The sequence below is a fragment of the Pleurodeles waltl genome, chromosome 10, assembly GCF_031143425.1.
Source record: "Pleurodeles waltl isolate 20211129_DDA chromosome 10, aPleWal1.hap1.20221129, whole genome shotgun sequence".
NCBI lineage: Eukaryota > Metazoa > Chordata > Amphibia > Caudata > Salamandridae > Pleurodeles > Pleurodeles waltl.
In genome coordinates this window covers 727,646,296-727,673,890 of record NC_090449.1, presented here as the reverse complement: position 1 = coordinate 727,673,890, position 27,595 = coordinate 727,646,296, and the positions used below count along the sequence as shown (strand labels likewise).

General features: G+C 47.7%; 1 protein-coding gene across 2 annotated transcripts in view; it reads right to left on the bottom strand.

Moving 5' to 3' along the window:
* Window positions 1–27,595, bottom strand: part of KIF5B (kinesin family member 5B) — an 811,383-nt gene that overhangs the window by 77,359 nt on the left and 706,429 nt on the right. For both annotated transcript variants that reach the window (XM_069211250.1, XM_069211252.1), the window contains exon 25: window positions 4,296–4,428. In XM_069211250.1, the coding sequence (XP_069067351.1) occupies window positions 4,296–4,428 (133 nt within the window). The remainder of the gene's footprint in view (window positions 1–4,295; window positions 4,429–27,595) is intronic.

Here is a 27,595-nt window from a genome sequence, read left to right as displayed (position 1 = left end):
GTCCATGAGGTCCGAAGATGGACGCGGTTGGGCCGACAAGGACACGCAGAGGAGTTGAAGCCCCGGAGGGCCGCCAGAACGCTTCTTTCTTCGGTGTTGATGTGCTAGAACTAACCCGGTACCGAGCGCAAACAATACCGTAGAATTTTCCGATATTAAACTAACTTTTCTGAACCGAAATACGGAGCGAAGAGGAACACGTCCGAACCCGATGGCGGAAAGAAAACAATCTAAAATGGAGTCGACGCCCATGCACAATGGAGCCGAAAGGGAGGAGTCCCTCGGTCTCGTGACTCAAAAAGACTTCTTCGAAGAAAAACAACTTGTAACACTCCGAGCCCAACACTAGATGGCAGGATAATGCACAGCATGTGTATCTGCAGCTACACAGGCCATCGAACATATATATATATATTTACTTGACATAAAATATTGTTGTATTGGCTAGCCGGGAACCCCTGGAATGGGGGAGCAGGTGCCACTAGAGGGAAGAGATGCAATCACTGAGCCAGGGCGTAAACGTCCTGGAAGAAATGGGACTAGGGAGGTAACTTAGAAGCAATCAAGAACACCCTGAAAGGCAAGGAGGAGAATCTGCAACAAGCACCAACAGGAGCATGTAGCAAAGGAAACAAGGACAATGTAGAATCCGTTGAAAAAATGGGAAAAGAAGCCATAATAGGAAGCAACACTAGAGGTGGGGACCCTACAAAAAGTGGGGAAGAAATGGCTCCGGAAGGAGTACAACAACATGTTCCCACAAGGGAAGATAAACAAGGTCAATGCGTAAAGTAGTGTATTACTAAAAGCTCAAAAGAGCGAATGTCCAACCCAATCTCTATACCAAAAGAGAAGACAGGCAAGATGCCTAGGGTAAATGAAAGGAGAGGCAATGGTGTCAGAACACACAACAAAAAGAGAACCACTAACCGTGGCATGAAAAGACCAAGAGTAGGCAGAAGGATCTGTCAGTAGAGATGGCCAAATAATAAGAGGGCACCCAGCCCGCTTCAGAAGTAGAGCTACTACTTAACACGGTGAGAATCCGCCGACTGTAAACGAAACAGAGTTGGAACTCACATAGAAATTATACTGATATACATGTTCTGAAATGTACTGTTACGGGCTCTGGAACCAAATCCCTGTACAGAGGAACAGACGGCAGTAGAAGCACCAGAATATGCCACATAACTACAGCTCTGCTAACGGGGCAACAGCAATGAAGGAACATCGAGCACCACCAAAGGAAGTGCAACAATATCCACGTGGATAAAAAACAGACTGCGAAAAACAGGAGGAGACTCTGAATTGAATCAGAAGTCCCAAAGCCGAACGGAATGCAAGAACATGTAACAGAAACAGGGGAGTATGTAACAGAACCCACATCTGAGAGAAAACTGGTGTCAAACTAGTGCGAACATCCTCAGAGAGCGATGGCAATAAATGTTCCACGGAGTCCCAGAAAGAATGGGAAAAATGGGCCAACACACAGGAAGTGTTGGTGGAACGAAGAATGGCACTAAAGGAGGTGAAAATATGCCTGCTGGCTGCATCCAGCTGACTAGAGTCCCTGTGCAGCGGAGTCAGAGGAATCTGCTCCAAAGCAGTGATGCCCAAAGCATTTTGGACTACAACCCTCAGAGACGTAAGGTGGTGGCGAAGGCTCAAGGGATCTACCTGTTCTGGCCAATGCCTTTGTGAGATAGAATGGTCCACCGAAGGACCAGAGAAGGGCTGATTCCAGACACCAAGAAGAATGTCACACAGAGCCTCACAAAAAGGCAGAACTGATTCAGTGTTGGAATGAGCCGCAGTAAAAAATAACGGATCAGTAGATAATTGCACCATAGGAAGGTCCAAGTTCAAAATATCAGCCACCCGCCTCAAGACATCTGCAAAAGCAGTACTGGCTTCCATCGCCGATCCAGAGTAGGCTAGACGCCGGCAATGAGTCCAGGCCACTAGCCGTGGCTAAATCAAGCACCCAATCAGAGGATTAACCTGGAAGGGGAGCAGGAGAAAAAATAGAAGGAACAGACAGTGGATCCAGCACAGGAACCACTTACAAATCACATGGCGCCGCTCCCGGCGTCGGGGTCTACAGACATCGAGAGGGGGAAGCACCCTCGGAAGAGTTGTCGTCTGACTCCGGTGAAATCAGTATAGGGGTGTCAAGCAGAGGCAGCTGACCCAACAGTGCTGTGAGGGGTGTCGGGACAACAGGATCAGGCGGAGGAGACAGAATGTATGAGGTCGCGTACCAGCGCAGAACCGACTCCAGTTTTGGAGTCGAGAGTGTGAACTTGCACCGAGGTGGAAACCTCTGGCGAAGACACCACCAAAGCAATCACCACCTCCATAGGGCCCGAAGGCACTCCAGAGGGAGGGGACGAACCAAAGATGGAACATAGAGATGCATAGTAATGCTGCATTTGGTCCATAGTCGCCCCAGCACCGGGATACGGTGGAAGGGAATGGGTTGACTCGGTAGCAGACTACACAGAGAGGAGAACGCGGGGCGGGGACGCTGAAGGGCGAAAAGGCGTCTTGGAAGACTTATCTGGAGAAGAAGGACCATCCAAGATCGATGGAACCATGCGAGAACGACTCCCGGAATCAGGAAGACGACAACAGACTCAGACACTGGTGAGAAGAGGGTGCCGCGAGGAGCTTCATGCGATGCTCCCTCAAAGCCTTGGGCTTTAAACTATGGCAGACGTCAGCGTCGTGATGAGACCCCAGACACCATAAACAGAAGGAATGGGGATCCGTGACCGACATCTGCCGGAAACAGGATCCACAGGATTTTAACTCAGATGGCATAGAACTAATTAGGTATTAGAACAGATTACAAAAAAACTGAAGGTCGGGTAGAAAAAAGGCCAGAGTTACTCGATACACCGGATCTGTGCTGCTGCGCCGAAAAGAAGAAATTGATGTCAGTGCGTCGGAGGAGGGAATATATGGACTCTGCTGACATGTCACTGCGGAGTCGCTCAACGCCCTCTACCGACGTGGAGAGGTACTGCTGAGGAAAACTTTCCAGATCCAGTCTGATGCCTGGGGGAGAATTCTACAATAAGGAATCTGTGGCTTGTTGTCTCTATCAGATTTGTAAGTTAGCAGCATGGGGGGCACAATTACTTTTTAACAGAGAGGTTCTCAATATTTTTATTTTAATATATGATGAAGTGTAGTTTCTTAGTAATAATTATCACAGAGGCCCTCATTCGGACCTTGGCGGGCGGCAGAGGCCGCCCGCCAAAGTCCCGCCGTCAAAATACCGTACCGCGGTCGCAAGACCGCGGCGGGTATTTTGACTTTTCCCCTGGGCTGGCGGGCGGCCGCCGAAAGGCCGCCCGCCAGCCCAGGGGAAAACGATCTTCCCACCATGAAGCCGGCTCGTAATCGAGCCGGCGGAGTGGGAAGGTGCGACGGGTGCTACTGCACCCGTCGCGTATTTCACTGTCTGCTATGCAGACAGTGAAATACTAGCGGGCCCTCTTACGGGGGCCCCTGCAGTGCCCATGCCATTGGCATGGGCACTGCAGGGGCCCCCAGGGGCCCCGCGACACCCCCTACCGCCATCCTGTTCCTGGCGGGCAAACCGCCAGGAACAGGATGGCGGTAGGGGGTGTCAGAATCCCCAAGGCGGCGCAGCATGCTGCGCCGCCTTGGAGGATTCATTTGGGCAGCGGGAAACTGGCGGGAGACCGCCAGTTGTCCCGGTCCGACCGCGGCATTACCGCCGCGGTCGGAATGCCCAAGGGAGCACCGCCGGCCTGTCGGCGGTGCTCCCGCCCCCGTTGACCCTGGCGGTTCTGTACCGGGTCATAATGAGGCCCAGAGTTTCCAAAATGGAGAAAACCCTCCCCTACATCCCCTGAATAAGCAGGTGCATTTGATTCACTTTCACACACTGAATAGGTTTTTCCAACTTTTTAGGCCACTGTGTTTGGGAATTTAAGCTGGGAAAATACACTAAAAATGTTTCTTATTACCCATAACGTTATGCTTTCTAACCTCTTAATTAAATGTTTGACTGCAAAAGAGCACACAAATGTAGGCACCTGGAAATTTTACTGTTGGTGTATTATTGTCTGCAACTACCAGTAGCCACAGATCTGAATTCTATGAATAAGAAGTCAAGATATGCAGGTACAGGTGATACTCATTGTAAACCCAAGTTTCATCAAGGCCTGAAACATTATTATGTAAGTAAGTGTCATAAATTCATTCCAGAGCAATTTCTACAAAATATTATAGACTTTCACTTGAATCAAATGCAATCTTACATTTTATCCTGACGGGGACCACCTCCACGCACTGCGATTGGCTGGCTATTCTGAGAAAAAGCACCACCACCACGAATTGCACTTGGATGGGTTGGCGAAGCAGCTGGGTGCTGTCCTGGGCGTATAGGTTTTGCTGGATAAGATGGAAAAGAAAACAATGAAACAAGATTTTTACTAATGCAGCTTCCTACAATTTACATTCACATAATTTCAGAAATGTAGGCAAACTGAACACATGCAAAAACTTAAATATGCAAGCGCTAAACAGAATAATGTGTGAAGCCTAGTACAAGTCGATCATATGTTTCAAGTGGGAAAGCTTTGAACTGTCAAACATTTTAATATGTGAGAATGGAAATAGATTTGCTTCTTAAACATTTTATTGTAAATGCTGCAATTTGCTATAGTGATTACGCCAGTGCAGGAACACTTCCAATTAGGTGTTTGGTTATTAGTGATGTTATCTAGAGAATTTTAGAGTGTGAAAAGAAAAAAAAAACTCCTTAAGAGTTGCTGCCAAGGGACCAGGGAATAGAAACCTTTCTACACGTATGTAAGAAACTAGTTTCTTAAGTGTAAACACAGTTCTCCAGAGTTGCTGTTTACAACTTTAATTAAAGTAGGTTTGAGTTTGTTCCATAAACAGGTCTAGAACCTTGTAGGAAAGTACCATCTTGCCTGGCATGTTACCCCCATATTTTCACTGTATATATGTTGTTTTAGTGTATGTGTCACTGGGACCCTGCCAGCCAGGGCCCCAGTGCTCATAAGTGTGCCCTGTATGTGTTCCTTGTGTGATGACTAACTGTCTCACTGAGGCTCTGCTAACCAGAACCTCAGTGGTTATGCTCTCTCTGCTTTCTAAATTGTCACTAACAGGCTAGTGACCAATTTCACCAATTCACATTGGCATTCTGGAACACCCTTATAATTCCCTAGTATATGGTACTGAGGTACCCAGGGTATTGGGGTTCCAGGAGATCCCTATGGGCTGCAGCATTTCTTTTGCCACCCATAGGGAGCTCTGACAATTCTTACACAGGCCTGCCACTGCAGCCTGAGTGAAATAACGTCCACGTTATTTCACAGCCATTTACCACTGCACTTAAGTAACTTATAAGTCACCTATATGTCTAACCTTCACCTTGTGAAGGTTGGGTGCTAAGTTACTTAGTGTGTGGGCACCCTGGCACTAGCCAAGGTGCCCTCAAATCGTTCAAGGCAAATTCCCCGGACTTTGTGAGTGCGGGGACACCATTTCACATGCGCACTATACATAGGTCACTACCTATGTATAGCGTCACAATGGTAACTCCGAACATGGCCATGTAACATGTCTAAGATCATGGAATTGTCACCCCAATGCCATTCTGGCATTGGGGAGACAATTCAATGATCCCCCGAGCCTCCAGCACAGACCCGGGTACTGCCAAACTGCCTTTCCCGGGGTTTCACTGCAGCTGCTGCCAACCCCTCAGACAGGTTTCTGCCCTCCTGGGGTCCAGCCAGGCCTGGCCCAGGAAGGCAGAACAAAGGACTTCCTCAGAGAGAGGGTGTTACACCCTCTCCCTTTGGAAAAAGGTGTCAGGGCTGGGGAGGAGTAGCCTCCCCCAGCCTCTGGAAATGCTTTGATGGGCACAGATGGTGCCCATCTCTGCATAAGCTAGTCTACACCGGTTCAGGGATCCCCCCAGCCTTGCTCTGGCGCAAAACTGGACAAAGGAAAGGAGAGTGACCACTCCCCTGACCTGCACCTCCCAGGGGAGGTGCCCAGAGCTCCTCCAGTGTGCTCTAGACCTCTGCCATCTTGGAAACAGAGGTGTTGCTGGCACACTGGACTGCTCTGAGTGGCCTGTGCCATCAGGTGACATCAGAGACTCCTTCTGATAGGCTCTTACCTGTGTTACTAGCCTGTCCTCCTTCCTAGGTAGCCAAACCTCCTTTTCTGGCTATTTAGGGTCTCTGCTTTGGGGAATTCTTCAGATACTGAATGCAAGAGCTCACCAGAGTTCCTCTGCATCTCTCTCTTCACCTTCTGCCAAAGGATCGACCGCTGACTGCTCAGGACGCCTGCAAAACCGCAACAAAGTAGCAAAGACGACTACTGCAACCTTGTATCGCTGATCCTGCCGCCTTCTCGACTGTTTCCTGGTGGTGCATGCTCTGGGGGTAGCCTACCTCCTTTCTGCACCAGGAGCTCTGAAGAAATCTCCCGTGGGACGACGGAATCTTCCTCCTGCAACCGCAGGCAACAAAAGACTGCATCACCGGTCCTCTGGGTCCCCTCTCAGCACGACGAGCGTGGTCCCTGGAACTCAGCAACTCTGTCCAAGTGACTCCCACAGTCCAGTGACTCTTCAGTCCAAGTTTGGTGGAGGTAAGTCCTTGCCTCCTCACGCTAGACTGCATTGCTGGGTACCGCGTGATTTGCAGCTGCTCCGGCTCCTGTGCACTCTTCCAGGATTTCCTTTGTGCACAGCCAAGCCTGGGTCCCCGACACTCTAACCTGCAGTGCACAACCTCCTGAGTTGTCCTCCGGCGTCGTGGGACTCCCTTTTGTGTCTTCGGGTGGACTCCGGTTCACCCCTCCTCCAAGTGCCTGTTCCGGTACTTCTGCGGGTGCTGCCTGCTTCTGTGAGGGCTCCCTGACTTGCTGGGCGCCCCCTCTGTCTCCTCATCCAAGTGGCGACATCCTGGTCCCTCCTGGGCCACAGCAGCATCCAAAAACCCTAACCGCGACCCTTGCAGCTAGCAAGGCTTGTTTGCGGTCTTTCTGCGTGGGAACACCTCAGAAAGCTTCTTCACGACGTGGGACATCCATCCTCCAAAGGGGAAGTTTCTAACCTTCTTCGTTCTTGCAGAATCCACAGCTTCTACCATCCGGTGGCAGCTTCTTTGCACCCTCAGCTGGCATTTCCTGGGCATCTGCCCACTCTCGACATTGTCGCGACTCTTGGACTTGGTCCCCTTGTTTCACAGGTACTCAGGTCCGGAAATCCACTGTTGTTGCATTGCTGGTGTTGGTCTTCTTTGCAGAAACCCCCTATCACGACTTCTGTGCTCTCTGGGGGTTATAGGTGCACTTTACACCTACTTTTCAGGGTCTTGGGGTGGGCTATTTTTCTAACCCTCACTGTTTTCTTACAGTCCCAGCTCACATAGGTTTGGTGTCCATTCGTGGTTCGCATTCCACTTTTGGAGTATATGGTTTGTGTTGCCCCTATACCTATGTGCTCCTATTGCAATCTACTGTAACTTTACATTGCTTGCATTACTTCCTTTTGCTATTACTGCATATTTTTGGTATTGTGTACATATATCTTGTGTATATTTGGCATCCTCATACTGAGGGTACTCACTGAGATACTTTTGGCATATTGTCATAAAAATAAAGTACCTTTTTATTTTTAGTATATTTGTGTATTGTGTTTTCTTATGATATTGTGCATATGACACCAGTGGTATAGTAGGAGCTTTGCATGTCTCCTAGTTCAGCCTAAGCTGCTAGAAACACCTCTTCTACACTAATAAGGGATAACTGGACCTGGTACAGAGTGTAAGTACCCCTTGGTACCCACTACAAGCCAGGCCAGCCTCCTACAAACCTCAAGTAAAAACCTGGTGCAGCCATCTATTCTTGTTTTTCTGCATCTCATTAATGTGGTGCACCAGTCTCTCTCACCAACACAACTGATAGTTTTCCACAGCAACTAGGTCAAATGTCTCCTCAAAGGGACTCTACAATGACTGCAATTGGGATCTGGGGTCATGACTGCCACTGTAGAAGGCTGGCTCAGTACATGGTATACACCTACAGGTGAGGCAACTTGTAGCGAGTCCAGGCAACCCTTAGTGATAGTGTAGGCAGCTCTAGATTATCAGAGCTTTCATAGCGGTAGTTGTGGAGAGCAGCTAAGGCTGATCCAGGAGGGTGTAAAGCGGTTGCAAATACCACACGTCAGTCAGTGATATACAAACTGGAAAGAACCACACCAGTGTTAGAAAAGTGTGTTATATTTATTGTAACACACACTCTAGAACTAACTTTGGTATATCCCGTAACGAGAAATATGGACATACAAAAATATACTTAGCAACAGGTAAGTAACGCATAAAATAACACAGGCCCTTATGGGGTGTCCAAACCATATACAAAAAAAAAAATGGAATGCGAAAATCACTCTCAACCCACAATACCACCCAAAGACCCTAAGGACTGGGGAAGGACTAAAGGCCCAAAGGTAAGTAGGTAGGATTCCACAGACGCCCTGGTGCAGAGCAGTAATCTCGGTCAGTGTCTATAGGCTAACATGAGGAAGTCGCGGTTGGAGTTTTCACACTTATTGCAGTGACCAACCTTTCAGAGGGGGTCAGGGATGTCACCCAGCTGGACTAACCAGTGAGATGCTCCCAGGGGCATCTGTTCATCTCATTTCCAACATGGCAGAATCAATTTGCCACCTGGCAAAGCTCTGTGCACCTCCCCAGGGGAGAAGCAGGACAGGGGGGTGGTCACTCCCCTCACCTTTGTGGGGTTTCACGCCAGAGCAGGAACCGAAGGTTCCTGCACTGCTGCACACCAGTTTATGCAAGGAGGGCACCAAATGTGCCCTTCAAAGTAGTATGGTGGTGCTCAGAGGCGCACCCACCCCAGCCCAGAGAAACCCACTTCTAAAGAAGAGGTGGTCACACCTCTATATTACAAGAAACCCTTTGTTCTGCCTTCCCCTACCTGCGTTAATCTCAGCAGCAGAAGGACAGAACAGTGTCTGGGGTCCGCAGCAGCACGGGCAGACATGCAGACCCTGCAAGGCTGTACATGCAGATTTTGGGGAGATCCCCTAGGGCACCCCAAGTACAGTATCATGCAACTAGTAATGGAATCAGTGCAGTTGCATGATTCCAACATATTTGATACCAAACATGCCTATGTTTGGTGAAGCCATTATGTAGTTAGGCAATTTGTGTCCTCTACATACCTTAATATGGCTTCCCCGCACTTACAAAGCCCAGGCAAATGAGTCTGGGGTTAGTAGGGACCCCCTCGGCTCATGTAGGGGTGTCCTAACACTTAGAACCATGCACCCTGACCTTGGGCTGAAGGTCCTACCTTAGGGATGACATACAGGGTCAGAGTGCATTGACCACGATATAAGGTAAACCTTATATCAGGAGTGAAAGGTGCAGGCACCATTTCACACAGGCTGCAAGGACAGTCCTGTAGTCACAGTTTGCATGGGCTTCCATGGGTGGCACAATACATGCTTCAGCCCATGGGAGGGGGTGGGGGCTGGTGTACCAATGCCCTGGGTACTTAAGTACCATATACTAGGGATTTACATAGGTGCACCAATATGTCAATTGTGGGGTGTAAAAGTTACCATACAACTAAATTTAGGGGAGAGAAGACGGACACTGGGGTGCTGGTTAGCAGGATCCCAGTGTACTACAGAATAAATATAAGGACACTAGGCAAAAAGTGGAGGCAACTATGCCAGACAGATGCTACTTTACTACAGCCACTGCCTGTGACTTTTGTCCTCCAGGCACCCTTAGGCCGTTAGGAAGCAGGAATCCAAGATATAGGGGGTTATTCTAACTTTGGAGGAGTCCATTATATCCTATGGAACTCGTAATACGGCTGGTGGTATATCCGTCACTTTACCGTCACTTTTGGGACGGATTAACACTCCTCCAAAGTTAGAATAACCCCCATAGTCAGCTAACACCTGCAGGGAGACCCTCATGCGAACCCACTATCCAAAAGGGAAGTTACCAACCAGGAAATGATCTCATAGGAGGTTAAGAAAGCACTACAGGAAAGAGACATCCTTTTCTTCGTGACGTAGTAATCATGCTCCAGAGATCACTTAAAGAAACAAAGATGACGCAGGTCTCCTCCTTGATATTGGGATAAACCATGGCACCTAAAAGGCAGGGACTGGAGTTACCTGGCCCTTTGGCTGACCCCAGGCAGTTCGATACTTTCTAGCTAGGCATGATCTTCTCAGGATAGCTCAAAAAACCTCTGTGCTACTCTCCGTGGGTACAGTGGCACATTTCACCATGCTTGGCAACTCCAGTGGCTCTCAGCTAGACGTCATACCTTCCTGAGCTTCAGCCCCAGCAACCGAGGCAAAGTTGAAATGGACCAAAGCACTGTCCCCCAGTTTGCTTGGAGCCTCCTTTGGCACTACCCACATAGTTGGTTGTGGCGAAAACCATGGAACAAACCGTCTGTAGGTAAAAGAATCATCTGTGTGACGGAAAAAGTCAGAGCTAACAAATTATGACCAGCGAAGTGAACTTCTCTCAAGGGCCCAAACGTTTTTGAATTAGAGGACATGGTTCAGATTCAGATGTCCTGAACCTGGCGGATAAGGACCAAATACACATGGAGGATTACTCAGAAGCTGATCACTTCCTGCCTCCTTATAATAGATATGCCAGTGTTTATATGGATTTCCATAATGTCAGTGGCCAGGATACTTCTACCACGGGGACATTTCTAATCAATCTAGCCCTGCTTCGGAGGAGGTCTCATCTTTCACCACAGTTGTTTGTAAATGCAGCACAGAACCTGTTACTGACTGTGCCTTCTAGGGAGGTGACACTGAGATTATGAGTTACTATTTAAACCATCCACAGTTTCTATGGAGCCTTTGCTTCCTTTTAAAAAGACTCTGTAGGAAAATGGCTCCCTGTTGCAGTTACCCCCCACTTTTTGCCTGATAATGATGCTGACTTGACTGAGAAGTGTGCTGGGAACCTGCTAACCAGGCCCCAGCACCAGTGTTCTTTCACTAAAAATATACCATTGTTTCCACAATTGGCATACCTCTGGCACACAGTTAAGTCCCTTGTAAAAGGTACCAGTGGTACCAAGGGCCCTGTGACCAGGGGAGGTCCCTAAGGTCTGCAGCACATGTTGTGCCACCCTAAGGGACCCCTCACCTAACACATGCACACTGTCATTGTGGATTGTGTGTGTTGATGGGGAGAAAAAGGCAAAGTAGACATGGCATCCCCCTCAGGATGCCATGCCTACAAAATACTGCCTGTGGCATAGGTAAGTCACCCCTCTAGCAGGCCTTACAGCCCTAAGGCAGGGTGCACTATACCACAGGTGAGGGCATAGCTGCATTAGCAATATGCCCCTACAGTGTATAAGTCTATTCTTAGACATTGTAAGTACAGCGTGACCATATTAAATATATGGTCTGGGAGATTTTCAAAAACGAACTCCACAGCTCCATAATGGCTACACTGAATACTGGGAAGTTTAGTATCAAACGTCTCAGAATAATAAACCCACACTGATGCCAGTGTTGGATTTATTAAAAAATGCACACAGAGATCATCTTAGAGATGCCCCCTGTATTGTACCCAATCCTTCAGTGCAGGACTGACTGGTCTGTGCCAGCCAGCTGCTGAGAGATGAGTTTCTGACCCCCTGGGGCCAGAAACAAAAGCCTGCTCTGGGTGGAGGTGCTTAACATCTCCCCCCTGCAGGAACTGTAACACCTAGCAGTGAGCCTTAAAGGCTCAGGCTTCGTGGTACAATGCCCCAGGGCACTCCAACTAGTGGAGGTGCCCTCCCCCATGGACACAGCCCCCACTTTTGGCAGCAAGTCCAGGGAAGATAATAAGAAAAACAAGGAGGAGTCACCCACCATTCAGGACAGCCCCTAAGGTGCCCTGAGCTGAGGTGACCCCTGCCTTTAGAAATCTTCCATCTTGGTTTTGGAGGATTCCCCCAATAGGAATAGGGATGTGCCCCCCTCAAGGACAGTAGCCATTGGTTACTCCCCTCCCAGACCTAAAAACACCCATAAATTCAGTATTTAGGGGCTCCCCGGATCCCAGGAAATCAGATTCCTGCAACCTGAAGAAAGAAGAAGGACTGCTGACCTACAAGCTTGCAGAGAAGGAGGAAGACGACAACTGATTTAGCCCCAGCCCTACCGGGCTGTCTACAACTTCGAAAACCTGCTCCAGCGACGCATCCGACAGGGACCAGCGACATCTGAAGCCTCAGAGGACTGCCCTGGACTACAGGACCAAGAAACTCCTGTGAACAGCGGCCCTGTTCAAAACCTGCAACTTCTTTGCAACAAAGAAGCAACTTTCAGACTGCACGTTTCCTGCGGGAAGCGTGAGACTTCACATTCTGCACCTGACGCCCCGGCTCGACCTGCAGAAAACAAACACCTCAGGGAGGACTCCCTGGCGACTGCGAGCCCGTGAGTAACCAGAGAATACCCCCTGTGTCCCCACAGCGACGCCTGCAGAGAGAATCCAGAGGCTCCCCCGACCGTGACTGCCTGTAACAAGGGACCCAATGCCTGGAACCAACACTGCACCCACAGCCCCCAGGACCTGAAGGAACCGAACTTCAATGCAGCAGTTACCCCCAGGCGACCCTCTGCCTAGCCCAGGTAGTGGCTGTCCCGAGAAGCCCCCCCTGGGCCTGCCTGCATCGCTAGAGTGACCCCCCCGTCCCTCCACTGATTCCTTCCTGAAACCCGACGCCAGCTTTGCTCACTGCACCCAGCTGCCCCTGTGCCGCTGAGGGTGTACTTTGTGTGCCTTCTCGTGTCCCCCGGTGCTCTACAAACCCCCCCGTTCTGCCCTCCGAGGACACAGGTACTTAAAGGCAGACTGGAACTGGAGCACCCAGGTTCCCCATAGGCGCCTATGTATTTTGGGCACCTCTTTGACCTCTGCACCTGACCGGCCCTGAGCTGCTGGTGTGGTAACTTTGGGGTTGCCTTGAACTCCCCACGGTGGGCTGCCTATGCCCCAAACGTGAGACTTGTAAGTGTTCTACTTACCTCCAAAACTAACCTTTACTTACCTCCCCCAGGAACTGTTGATTTTTGCACTGTCCACTTTAAAAATAGCTTATTGCCATTTTTACAAAGACTGTATGTGATATTGCTTTCATTCAAAGTTCCTAAAGTATTTAAGTGAAGTACCTTACATTTAAAGTATTAACTGTAAATCTTGAACCTGTGGTTCTTAAAATAAACTAAGAAATGAAAATATCACTTATCCAGTGTACATCTGTTCGTGGCATTAGTCGCTGCAGATTCACATGTTGTGCATAGTCCGCCGTCTGGTGTTGGGTCGGAGTGTTACAAGTTGTTTTTGTTCGAAGAAGTGTTTTCGAGTTCCGAGACCGAGGGACTCCTCCTCCTTTGTTCCATTGCGCATGGGCGTCGACTCCATGTTAGATTGTTTTCCCCGCAGAGGGTGAGGTAGGAGTTGTGTATGTTAGTAAAAGTGCCCATGCAATGGAATGAATAAGTATGTACCAACTAAGGTTTAAGTAATATATTTACAAATGTACAAATGTTGAAGATAACTTCCAAACGGCTACAGGCTCCCGGGGAGGTGGGTGGGCACATGTGAATCTGCAGCGACTAATGCCACGAACATATGTACACTGGGTAAGTGACATTTTCAGTTCGATGGCATGTGTAGCTGCAGATACACATGTTGTGCATAGACTAGTAAGCAGTTATCTCCCCAAAAGCGGTGGCTCAGCCTGTAGGAATGGAAGTGGTTTGAAATAATGTTCTTAACACGGCTTGACCTACTGTGGCTTGCTGTGCGGATAACACGTCTACACAGTAGTGCTTGGTGAACGTGTGTGGCTCAGCCTGTAGGAGTGGAAGTAGTCTGAATGAAAATGTCACTTACCCAGTGTACATCTGTTCGTGGCATCAGTCGCTGTAGATTCGCATGTTTTGCATAGCTCTCGCCATCTGGTGTTGGGCCGGAGTGTTACAAGTTGTTTTTCTTCGAAGAAGTCTTTCGAGTCACGGGACCGAGTGACTCCTCCTTTTGTCTCCATTGCGCATGGGCGTCGACTCCATCTTCGATTATTTTTCCCCGCAGAGGGTGAGGTAGGAGTTGAATTGTAGTAATAGTGCCCATGCAATGGAGTGACTAAGTATGTACCTATTTAAGGTTGAGATGATACATATACAAATAGTTGAAGGTAACTTCCAAACTGCTACAGGCTCCCGGGGAGGCGGGTGGGCACATGCGAATCTACAGCGACTGATGCCACGAACAGATGTACACTGGGTAAGTGACATTTTCAGTTCGATGGCATCTGTCGCTGTAGATACGCATGTTTTGCATAGACTAGTAAGCAGTTATCTCCCCAAAAGCGGTGGCTCAGCCTGTAGGAGTGGAAGTAGTTTGAAATAATGTTATTAATACGGCTTGACCTACTGTGGCTTGTTGTGCGGATAACAAGTCTACACAGTAGTGCTTGGTGAATGTGTGAGGCGTAGACCATGTGGCTGCCTTACATATTTCTTGCATTGGGATGTTTCCTAGAAAGGCCATGGTAGCACCTTTCTTTCTGGTTGAGTGTGCCCTTGGTGTAATGGGCAGCTGTTGTTTAGCTTTAAGGTAGCAGATTTGGATGCATTTAACTATCCATCTGGCTATACCTTGTTTTGATATTGGGTTTCCTGCATGAGGTTTTTGAAATGCAATAAATAGTTGTTTAGTCTTTCTGATGTTCTTTGTTCTGTCAATGTAATACATTAATGCTCTTTTGACATCTAATGTATGTAGTGCCCTTTCAGCTACGGTATCTGGTTGTGGAAAGAACACTGGAAGTTCCACTGTTTGATTTAGATGGAACGGTGAAATAACCTTTGGCAAAAATTTAGGATTAGTCCTTAGGACGACCTTATTCTTGTGTAGTTGTATAAAAGGTTCTTGTATTGTAAATGCCTGAATCTCGCTTACTCTTCTTAGGGAAGTAATGGCGATGAGAAATGCAACCTTCCAGGTTAGGAACTGTATTTCGCAGGAGTGCATGGGTTCAAAAGGTGGACCCATAAGTCTAGTTAGGACAACATTTAGGTTCCATGAAGGAACAGGTGGTGTTCTTGGTGGTATAATTCTCCTAAGGCCCTCCATGAATGCTTTAATGACTGGTATCTTATATAGGGAAGTTAAATAGGTAGTCTGCAGGTATGCAGATATTGCTGCAAGGTGTATTTTAATGGAAGAGAAAGCCAGGTTAGATTTTTGTAAGTGAAGCAAGTAACCCACTACATGTTCTGGAGTTGTGTGTAATGGTTGTATTTGATTAATATGGAAGTAGCAAACAAACCTCTTCCATTTACGTGCATAGCAGTGCCTGGTGGATGGCCTTCTGGCTTGCTTTATGACTTCCATACATTCTTGGGTAAGTTGTAAGTGCCCGAATTCTAGGATTTCAGGAGCCAGATTGCTAGATTCAGCGATGCTGGATCTGGGTGTCTGATCTTTTGGTTGTGTTGTGTCAACAGATCTGGCCTGTTGGGCAATTTGATGTAGGGTACTACTGATAGGTCTAGCAGCGTTGTGTACCAGGGTTGCCTTGCCCAAGTTGGTGCTATTAATATGAGTTTGAGTTTGTTTTGACTGAGTTTGTTTACCAGGTAAGGAAGGAGAGGGAGAGGATGAAAAGCGTAAGCAAATATCCCTGACCAGTTCATCCATAGGGCATTGCCTTGGGACTGTTTGTGTGGGTATCTGGATGCGAAGTTGTGGCATTTTGCGTTCTCCTTCGTCGCAAACAAGTCTATTTGAGGTGTTCCCCAGAGTTTGAAATAGGTGTTCAGAATTTGGGGGTGAATTTCCCATTCGTGGACCTGTTGGTGATCTCGAGAGAGATTGTCTGCGAGTTGATTTTGGATCCCTGGTATAAATTGTGCTATTAGGCGAATTTGGTTGTGAATTGCCCAACGCCAAATTTTTTGTGCTAGCAGGCTTAACTGCGTGGAGTGCGTCCCCCCTTGCTTGTTTAGATAATACATTGTTGTCATGTTGTCTGTCTTGACGAGAATGTATTTGTGAACTATTATTGGTTGGAAAGCTTTTAGTGCTTGAAAAACTGCTAGAAGTTCTAGGTGATTTATATGCAGTTTTGTTTGATGTACGTTCCATTGTCCTTGTATGCTGTGTTGATCGAGGTGTGCTCCCCACCCTGTCATGGAAGCATCTGTTGTTATTACGTATTGTGGCACTGGGTCTTGGAAAGGCCGCCCTTTGCTTAAATTTATGTTGTTCCACCACAGAAGCGAGAGGTAAGTTTGGCGGTCTATTAACACCAGATCTAGAAGATGACCCTGTGCTTGAGACCACTGTGATGCTAGGCACTGTTGTAAGGGCCTCATGTGCAGTCTTGCGTTTGGGACAATGGCTATGCATGAAGACATCATGCCTAGGAGTTGTAATATCATCTTTGCTTGTATCTTTTGTGTTGGATACATGCGTTGTATGATGGTGTTGAAATTTTGAATTCTTTGGGGACTTGGAGTGGCTACTCCTTTTGTTGTGTCTATTATGGCTCCTAGGTATTGTTGTACCTTGCACGGCAGAATGTTGGATTTCGTGAAGTTGACGGTGAACCCTAGTTTGAAGAGGGTTTGTATGATCTGATTTGTGTGATTTGAGCACTCTATTAACGAATGGGCCTTGATTAGCCAGTCGTCTAGATATGGGAACACATGTATTTGCTGCCTTCTGATGTGCGCAGCGACTACCGCTAGACATTTGGTAAAGACTCTTGGTGCGGTTGTTAATCCGAAAGGCAGTACCTTGAATTGGTAATGTATTCCTTTGAATACAAACCTTAGGTATTTCCTGTGCGATGGGTGTATTGGTATATGGAAATACGCGTCCTTGAGGTCTAAAGTTGTCATGTAGTCGTGTAGTTTTAGCAATGGTAATACTTCTTGTAGTGTGACCATGTGAAAGTGGTCTGATTTGATGAATGTGTTCATTATTCTGAGGTCTAGGATTGGTCTCAGCGTTTTGTCCTTCTTTGGTATCAGAAAGTACAGTGAGTAAACTCCTGTGTTTATTTGTATGTTTGGCACTAATTCGATTGCATTCTTTTGCAATAGTGCCTGCACTTCTATCTCCAGGAGATTGGAATGATGTTTTGTCAAATTTTGTGCTTTTGGTGGTATGTTTGGAGGGAATTGTAGAAATTCTATGCAATAACCATGTTGGATAATTGCTAGAACCCAAGTGTCTGTAGTGATTTCCTCCCATGCTTTGTAATAATGACTTATTCTTCCCCCCACTGGTGTTGTGTGGAGGGGGTGAGTGACATGTGAGTCACTGCTTAGTAGTAGGGGTTTTGGGGCTTTGAAAGTTTCCTCTATTCCTAGGGAATTGCCCTCCTCTATATTGTCCCCGAAAACCTCCTCTGTACTGTCCCTGGTAACTGGACGGTGTTGCCTGTGAGGTGCTGGCTTGTGTGCTCTGACCCCGAAACCCCCCTCTAAAGGGTGTTTTACGGAATGTGCTGTAATTCCCTCTGCTCTGCGGGGAGTAGTGCGCGCCCATGGCTTTAGCAGTGTCCGTGTCTTTTTTGAGTTTCTCAATCGCTGTGTCCACTTCTGGACCGAACAGTTCTTTTTCGTTAAAAGGCATATTGAGAACTGCTTGCTGAATCTCTGGTTTAAATCCAGACGTTCGGAGCCATGCATGCCTTCTGATAGTTACAGATGTATTAATTGTCCGTGCAGCTGTATCTGCAGCGTCCATGGAGGAGCGGATTTGGTTGTTGGAAATGGTCTGTCCCTCCTCAACCACTTGTTTTGCCCTATTTTGTAGGTCCTTGGGCAGATGGTCAATGAGATGTTGCATCTCATCCCAATGGGCTCTGTCATAGCGTGCAAGTAGTGCCTGGGAGTTAGCGATGCGCCACTGGTTTGCAGCTTGTGCTGCGACTCTCTTACCAGCTGCATCGAACTTGCGGCTTTCTTTATCTGGGGGTGGTGCATCTCCAGATGTGTGGGAGTTGGCCCTTTTCCTAGCTGCTCCTACAACGACAGAGTCTGGTGGCAGCTGTGTAGTGATGAAAGCCGGGTCTGTAGGAGGCGCCTTATACTTTTTTTCCACTCTTGGTGTGATTGCCCTACTTTTGACCGGCTCCTTAAAGATTTCTTTTGCGTGCCGGAGCATACCAGGGAGCATAGGCAGGCTTTGGTAGGAGCTGTGGGTGGAGGAGAGTGTGTTGAATAAAAAGTCATCCTCGGCCTGTTCTGAGTGGAGGCTTACATTGTGAAATTGTGCTGCTCTAGCCACCACTTGAGAATACGCAGTGCTGTCCTCTGGTGGAGATGGCTTCGTAGGGTATGCCTCCGGACTGTTATCTGACACTGGGGCGTCGTATAAGTCCCATGCGTCTTGATCTTGGTCACCCTGGCTCATGGTGGTGTGAGCTGGGGAATGTGATGGAGTTTGTGCTGGTGAGACGTTAATCACAGGTGGAGGAGAGGGTGGTGGGGTAACTTTTTTCACCACTTTTGTTTGTGGTGTTTGTTCAGTTTGGAACTCCAATCTTCTCTTTCTTCTAATAGGGGGGAAGGGTGCTTATTTTTCCTGTCCCCTGCTGTATGAAAATACGCTTTTGCGTATGGTCTACATCAGTTGAGTGTAGCTCTTCCTCAAACCTATGCTTTTGCATTTGGGAGGTTAGCGAGTGCTCTTCTGTATAAGAGCCTGAAACTGGGTCGGTTGCAGTTTGTTTTGGCACCGAAACCCTGTCTGCATCTTTTTTCGGCTCCGAGGTGACTTTTTTCTTTTTCGGGGCCGAAACCTCTCGGCGTCGATTTTCTTCGGAGCCGCTGTCTCGGCGTCAAGCCGTGTCTACACCGGTATCTCGGTGTCGATGCTTGTCTCCAGCACTTTCTCGGTCCCAAGAAGGCTGCGTGCCGGTGTCTCGACCGGAGTCGGACGATCTCGGCACTGTTTGGGCCTTTTTCGGTGCCGACGGTCGGTCACCGAATTTATGGGTCGAGCCATGGCCTGGTGGCAGTGGCGTCCCCTGGGCCTTGTAAATCTTCTTCTGAGTGGTTTTCGACGTCTTACTCACGGTTTGTGTATCGTCGAATCCTTCGGAGTCCGATTCTTGGATCGAAAAGGTTCCCTCCTCTTCTTGTTCCTCGAACTCCCGGTGGGCTGTCGGCGCGGACGCCATCTGAAGTCTTCTGGCTCGACGGTCTCGGAGTGTTTTTCAGGACCGGAACGCACGACAGGCCTCGCAGGTGTCTTCACTGTGCTCAGGTGACAGGCACAGGTTGCAGACCAAGTGTTGGTCTGTATAGGGGTATTTATTGTGGCATTTGGGACAGAAACGGAACGGGGTCCGTTCCATCGGCGTTCTTCTGCACGCGGTCGGGCCGACCAGGCCCCGACGGGGGATCGAAAAAATTACCCCGAAGGGCACCGGAGCTCTTCGATCTTAGACGCGGTGTTGAATCTAACTACGCCGATCCCGAACGCAACAATACCGACGAAAATCTTCCGAAATTAGCTATCTTTCCGTTCCGAAACTCGGAGCGACAGGAATACGTCCGAACCCGATGGCGGAAAAAAAACAATCGAAGATGGAGTCGACGCCCATGCGCAATGGAGACAAAAGGAGGAGTCACTCGGTCCCGTGACTCGAAAGACTTCTTCGAAGAAAAACAACTTGTAACACTCCGGCCCAACACCAGATGGCGAGAGCTATGCAAAACATGCGTATCTACAGCGACAGATGCCATCGAACATAAAGTTCTTAGTACGGCTTGACCTACTGTGGCTTGTTGTGCGGATAGCACGTCTACACAGTAGTGCTTAGTAAATGTGTGAGGCGTAGACCATGTGGCTGCCTTACATATCTCGTTCATTGGAATGTTTCCTAGGAAGGCCATGGTAGCGCCTTTCTTTCTGGTTGAATGTGCCCTTGGTGTAATGGGCAGTTCTCTCTTTGCTTTAAGGTAGCAGGTTTGGATGCACTTAACTATCCATCTGGCTATACCCTGTTTTGATATTGGGTTTCCTGTATGAGGTTTTTGAAATGCAATAAACAGTTGTTTTGTTTTCCTAATTTCTTTTGTTCTGTCAATGTAGTACATTAGTGCTCTTCTGATGTCTAATGTATGTAGTGTCCTTTCAGCTACTGAGTCTGGCTGTGGGAAGAACACTGGTAGTTCTACCTTTTGATTTAAGTGGAACAGTGAAATAACTTTTGGTAAAAATTTTGGATTGGTTCTTAGGACCACCTTATTTTTGTGTATTTGAATAAAAGGTTCTTGTATAGTAAACGCCTGAATTTCACTTACTCTTCTTAGAGATGTAATGGCAATGAGAAATGCAACCTTCCACGTTAAGAATTGCATTTCGCAAGAGTGCATGGGTTCAAAAGGTGGGCCCATGAGTCTTGTTAAGACGATGTTGAGGTTCCATGAAGGAACAGGTGGTGTTCTTGGTGGTATAATTCTTTTCAGGCCTTCCATAAACGCTTTAATGACAGGTATCCTAAATAGTGAAGTTGAATGGGTAATTTGCAGGTATGCAGATATTGCTGCGAGGTGTATCTTTATGGAAGAGAAGGCTAGATTTGATTTTTGTAAATGTAGCAAGTATCCCACTATATCCTTTGGAGATGCATGTAATGGTTTAACTTGATTATTATGGCAGTAGCAAACAAATCTTTTCCATTTGCTTGCATAACAGTGTCTAGTGGATGGTCTTTTAGCTTGTTTTATGACTTCCATACATTCTTGGGTGAGGTTTAAATGTCCGAATTCTAGGATCTCAGGAGCCAGATTGCTAGATTCAGCGATGCTGGGTTTGGATGCCTGATCTGTTTGTGTTGTGTTAACAGATCTGGTCTGTTGGGCAACCTGACATTGGGTACTACTGACAGGTCTAGTAGTGTTGTGTACCAAGGTTGTCTTGCCCATGTTGGTGCTATTAGTATGAGTTTGAGTTTCTTTTGACTCAATTTGTTTACTAGATATGGAAGGAGAGGGAGAGGGGGGAAAGCGTACGCAAATATCCCTGACCAGTTCATCCATAGAGCATTGCCTTGAGACTGCCTGTGTGGGTACCTGGATGCGAAGTTTTGGCATTTTGCGTTCTCCTTTGTTGCAAATAGGTCTATTTGAGGTGTCCCCCAAATTTTGAAGTAAGTGTTTAGAATTTGGGGGTGAATCTCCCATTCGTGGACCTGTTGGTGATCTCGAGAGAGATTGTCTGCTAGTTGATTTTGGATCCCTGGAATAAATTGTGCTATTAGGCGAATGTGGTTGTGAATTGCCCATTGCCATATCTTTTGTGCCAGGAGGCACAGCTGTGTCAAGTGTGTTCCCCCCTGTTTGTTTAGATAATACATTGTTGTCATGTTGTCTGTTTTGACAAGAATGTATTTGTGGGTTATGATGGGTTGAAATGCTTTCAACGCTAGGAATACTGCTAACAATTCGAGGTGATTTATATGCAGCTTTGTTTGATGTACGTCCCATTGTCCTTGGATGCTGTGTTGATTGAGGTGTGCTCCCCACCCTGTCATGGAAGCATCTGTTGTTATCACGTATTGTGGCACTGGGTCTTGGAAAGGCCGCCCTTTGTTTAAATTTATACTGTTCCACCATAGAAGCGAGATGTATGTTTGGCGGTCTATCAACACCAGATCTAGGAGGTGACCCTGTGCATGTGACCACTGTGATGCTAGGCACTGTTGTAAGGGCCTCATGTGCAGTCTTGCGTTTGGGACAATGGCTATGCATGAGGACATCATGCCTAGGAGTTTTAATACCGTCTTTGCCTGTATCTTTTGTGTTGGATACATGGCTTGTATAACCTTGTGAAAATTTTGAACCCTTTGTAGACTTGGAATGGGTATTCCCTTTGTTGTGTTGATTGTCGCTCCTAAGTATTGCTGTGTTTTGCACGGTAGAATGTGAGATTTTGTATAGTTGATGGAGAAATCGAGTTTGTAGAGGGTTTGTATGACATAATCCGTGTGGTGTGAACACTTTGTTAGGGAGTTGGTCTTGATTAGCCAATCGTCTAGGTACGGGAATACGTGTATTTGCTGCATTCTGATGTGTGCAGCTACTACTGCCAGGCATTTTGTAAATACTCTTGGTGCGGTTGTTATACCGAACGGCAACACTTTGAATTGATAATGTATTCCTTTGAATACGAACCTTAGGTATTTCCTGTGTGAGGGATGTATCGGTATGTGGAAATACGCGTCCTTTAGATCTAAGGTTGTCATGTAGTCTTGTTGCTTTAGCAGTGGTAACACGTCTTGTAGCGTGACCATGTGAAAGTGGTCTGATTTGATGTAGGTGTTTAGTGTTCTGAGATCTAGGATTGGTCTCAGTGTTTTGTCCTTTTTTGGTATTAGAAAGTACAGTGAGTAAACTCCCGTGTTTTCTTGTGTACATGGTACCAATTCTATTGCGTCCTTTTGCAGTAATGCTTGAACTTCTAGTTCTAGAAGGTCTAGATGTTGTTTTGACATATTCTGTGTTTTTGTTGGGACATTTGGAGGGAGTTGGAGAAATTCTATGCAATAACCATGTCGGATAATTGCTAAGACCCAAGTGTCTGTTGTTATCTCCTCCCAAGATTTGTAAAACTGACTTAGTCTTCCCCCCACTGGTGTTGTGTGAAGGGGTTGAGTGACTTGTGAGTCACTGTTTGGTTGGAGGGGTTTCTGGACTTTGAAATTTTCCCCGGTTTCTAGGGAATTGTCCTCCTCTGTACTGGCCCCGAAAGCCTCCCCTTTTGTACTGTCCCTGGTATGTAGACGGTGTTGATTGTGAGGTGCTGGCTTGTGTGGCTTGACCCCGAAACCCCCCTCTGAAGGTTGTTTTGCGGAAGGTGCCGAAAGTGCCTCTGCCCTGCGGGGAATAGAGTGCGCCCATGGCCTTGGCTGTGTCAGTGTCCTTTTTCAATTTCTCAATTGCCGTGTCGACTTCGGGTCCAAACAATTGTTGTTCATTGAACGGCATATTGAGCACCGCTTGCTGTATTTCCGGTTTAAAGCCAGATGTGCGCAACCATGCGTGCCTTCTTATGGTTACTGCAGTATTTATTGTTCTTGCAGCTGTGTCCGCTGCGTCCATAGAGGAGCGTATTTGGTTATTGGAGATGTTTTGTCCTTCCTCAACCACTTGTTTTGCCCGTTTTTTAAATTCCTTGGGTAGATGCTCGATGAGATGCTGCATCTCGTCCCAATGGGCTCTATCATATCGCGCTAGGAGCGCCTGAGAGTTGGCGATGCGCCACTGGTTTGCAGCTTGTACTGCGACCCTTTTCCCAGCTGCGTCGAACTTGCGGCTCTCCTTATCCGGAGGTGGTGCCTCGCCTGATGTGTGCGAGTTGGCTCTCTTGCGAGCTGCCCCTACCACGACTGAATCTGGTGGCAGCTGTGAGGTGATAAAAGTAGGGTCCGTGGGTGGTGCTTTATATTTTTTCTCCACCCTTGCAGTTATCGCTCTACTCTTGACAGGTTCTTTGAAGATCTGTTTTGCGTGCCTTAGCATTCCTGGAAGCATAGGTAGGCTTTGGTAGGAGCTATGGGTGGAGGAGAGGGTGTTGAAAAGGAAGTCATCCTCGACAGGTTCTGCGTGTAACGACACGTTATGGAATTCTGCTGCCCTAGCTACCACCTGTGCATACGCTGTGCTGTCCTCAGGTGGTGAGGGCTTGGTAGGGTACGACTCAGGACTATTGTCTGATACTGGGGCGTCGTATAGGTCCCAAGCGTCCTGGTCGTCTTGGCTCATGGTGGTATGAGCCGGTGAATGTGACGGAGTCTGTGCCGGTGATGTGTGAGTTACAGGTGGAGGAGAGGGTGGCGGAGTTACCTTCTTCACCATTTTTTGTGGTGTTTGTTCTTGTGTTTGGAACTCGAGTCTCCTTTTTCTCCTGATTGGGTGAAGAGTGCTGATCTTCCCTGTCCCACTTTGTATGAAGATCCGCTTTTGTGTGTGGTCTACATCAGTGGTCTGTAACTCTTCTTCAAATCTGGGTTTGCGCATTTGAGAGGACAGTGATTGTTCCTCTGTATATGAGCTGGCAGTTGGTTCGGTTGCTGGTCGTTTTGGCACCGAAACTGTGTCTCTGCTTTTTTTCGGCTCCGAGGAGAATTTTTTCTTTTTCGGCGTCGAGCTTTCTCGGCGTCGATCTTCCTCGGTGCCACTGTCTCTGTGTCGAGCAGCTTCGGTTCCGCTGTCTCGGCGTCGATCTTTTTCGGCAGCACTTTCTCGGTCCCGAGATTGCTGCGTGCCTGTGTCTCGACCCGAGTCGGACGATCTCGGCACCAGTTCGGCCTTTTTCGGTGCCGATGGACGGTCACCTACTTTATGGGTTGAGCCATGGCCTGTTGGCAGTGGCGTCCCCTGGGCCTTGTCTGTTTTCTTGTGTGGTGCTTGCTTCGGCGTCTTACTCACGGTTTCTTCGACGTCGAATTCCTCCGAGTCCGATTCATGGATGGAGAAGGCTTCCTCTTCTTCTCCTTGTCCCTCGAACTCTCGGTGTCCTGTCGGCGTGGACGCCATCTGCAATCTTCTGGCTCGCCGGTCACGGAGCGTTTTTCGGGACCGAAACGCACGACAGGCCTCACACGTTTCTTCCTTGTGCTCGGGCGACAGGCACAAGTTACAGACCAAATGTTGGTCTGTATATGGATATTTATTGTGGCATTTAGGACAGAATCGGAACGGGGTCCGTTCCATCAGTGTCGATGTTACACGCGGTCGGGCCGACCAGGCCCCGACGGGGGATCGAAATTACCCCGAAGGGCTACCGGAGCTCTTCACGATTCGGTGTCGATTCTATTCTTACCCGATACCGAGCGAAACAATACCAACGTAGTTTTCCGAAGTTAAGTTATCTTTCCGTCCCGAAACCCGGAGCGAAAAGGAACACGTCCGAACCCGATGGCGGAAAAAAAAACAATCTAACATGGAGTCGACGCCCATGCGCAATGGAACAAAGGAGGAGGAGTCCCTCGGTCTCGGGACTCGAAAACACTTCTTCGAACAAAAACAACTTGTAACACTCCGACCCAACACCAGACGGCGGACTATGCACAACATGTGTATCTGCAGCTACACATGCCATCGAACATATATTTTTCAATAGAAAAACCTATTGGCCTGGAGTAAGTCTGAGTGTGGGTTCCTCATTTATCCCCTGTGTGTGTACAACAAATGCTTAACACTACCCTCTGATAAGCCCTTTGCTCGAACACACTACCACAAAATAGAGCATTAGAATGATCTGCTTTTGCCACTATCTTACCTCTAAAGGGAACCCTTGGACTCTGTTCATACTATTTCTTACTTTGAAATAGTATATACAGAGCCAACTTCCTACATTGGTGGATCAGCGGTGGGGTCAAAGACTTTGCATTTGCTGGACTACTCAGCCAATACCTGATCACATGACTAAATTTCAAAAAAATTCATTAGAAACTGATTTTTCCAATTTGAGCTATTTTTCTAAATTTTTTAAAGTCCTGCTAGGGCCTTGTGTAAGTGCCTGTTAGCATTTCTTTTAGAGTTTAAAAGTTTGGATTTAAGTTGTAGAAGTAGTCTTTAGATTCTTAAAAAGTAATCCCAACTTTTAGAGAAATAATGTCTAGCACAGATGAGATGGTGGTGGAACTCAACCTCACCCCTTACCTGCATCTAAGGATGTCAGAGTTAAGGACTCTCTGTAAGCTAAAAAATATAAAAACTGGGTCCAACCCTACCAAAGTACAGCTCCAGGAGCTTTTGACAGAGTTCAAAAGGGACCACCCCTCTGATGATAGTCCTTCAGATGGGGGAAATTAGTGAACACGAGGATGAATTCCCCCCTCCTGTCCTAAATATGGAGAACAGGGTCCCTCAAACCCTGACTCCTCAAATCATAGTCAGAGAGACTGGTTCTTCCACAGGGGAGACCAGTACCTCTGAAAGCATTGAGGGCAGCCTCAATGAAGATGACCTCCTGTTAGCCAGGATGGCCAAAAGAGTGGCTTTGGAGAAACAGCTCCTAGCAATAGAAAGGGAAAGAAAAGAGATGGGTTTAGCTCCAGTCAATGGTGGCAGCAACATAAATAGGATCAGAGAGGATACTGACATCCTACAAATCCCCAAAGGGATTGTAACAAAATATGAAGATGAAGATGGTGATGATCTCACCAAGTGGTTCACAGCTTTTGAGAGGGCTTGTGCAACCAGAAAAATAAACAGATCTTACTGGGGAGTTCTCCTTTGGGAAATGTTCACTGGAAAGTGTAGGGATAGACTCCTCACACTCTCTGGTAAAGATGCAGAATCCTATGACCTTATGAAGGCTACCCTGGATTGAGGGCTTTGGATTCTCCACTGAGGAGAACAGGATTAGGTTCAGGCGGGCTCAAAAATCCTCGAGCCAGACCTGGGTTGATTTTGTAGACTACTCAGTGAAAACACTGGATGGTTGGGTAACTGGAAATGAAGTGCATGACTATGTTGGGCTTTAAAATGTGTTTATGTGTTTATGAAAGAACAGATTTAAACTAACTTCTTCAATGAAAAGTTGCATCTGCATCTGGTAACCCTAGGTCCTATTTCTCCTCAAGAATTGGGAAAGAAGGCAGACCACTGGGTCAAGACTAGGGTAACCAAAACTTCCACTGGGGGTGACCAAAAGAAAGGGGTTACAAAACCTCCCCAGGAGAAAGTGGATGACACTAGAAACAAAGAAAAAGAGTCCTCTGTAGGCCCCCAAAAACCAGACTAGGTGGGTGAGCCGAAAGACACAACCCAAAACAAAGTTGGGTAGCATGGTAAGAACTGGGATGCCACTAAGGCATGGTGCCAAAACTGTAAACAGACAGGGCACGACACCAAGGACACTTCTTGTCCCAAAAACAAACCCCATAGAAAAATCCCAGGGATGACCAGTGTAGCCATTGGGGATGGCTCCTCAGATGAGGAGGTCTTCCTAGCCTTCAGCTGGAAAAAGGGCCCAACAGGTGAGTTGGTGATTCCAGAGGGAAGTAGACACTTCCACCACCTACTGGTGAATGGAATCCCAGCCACTGCCCTGAGAGACACTTGTGCCAGTCACACTATTGTGCATGACAGGCTGGTGTTCTCAAACCAGTACATCCCAGCTGAGGCTGCCAGAGTAAGAGTTAGCCCAGACAGGGTCACTGATAGGCCTGTGGCTTTCGTGCCCATAGAAGTGGGTGGGACTTTTAGCTGGAGAAGGGTGGTAGTCAGTACAGACCTCCCCCTTGGTTGTCTCCTTGGAAATGACTACCCAGAGGTTAGTCAGAGCCCAGGAGAGGAACTGGTCCAGTGCCAGTCCTCTCCCATAGATTCTGGAGGTGCTACCCCTGCAGTTACTGCAAGTAGGCCCCAGAAGAAAAAGAAAAGACAACAGAGTAGGAAAGATGGACAACCTTTAGCCAAGGTTCCAGGAAGCCAGGGAGATGCTGCTCCAGT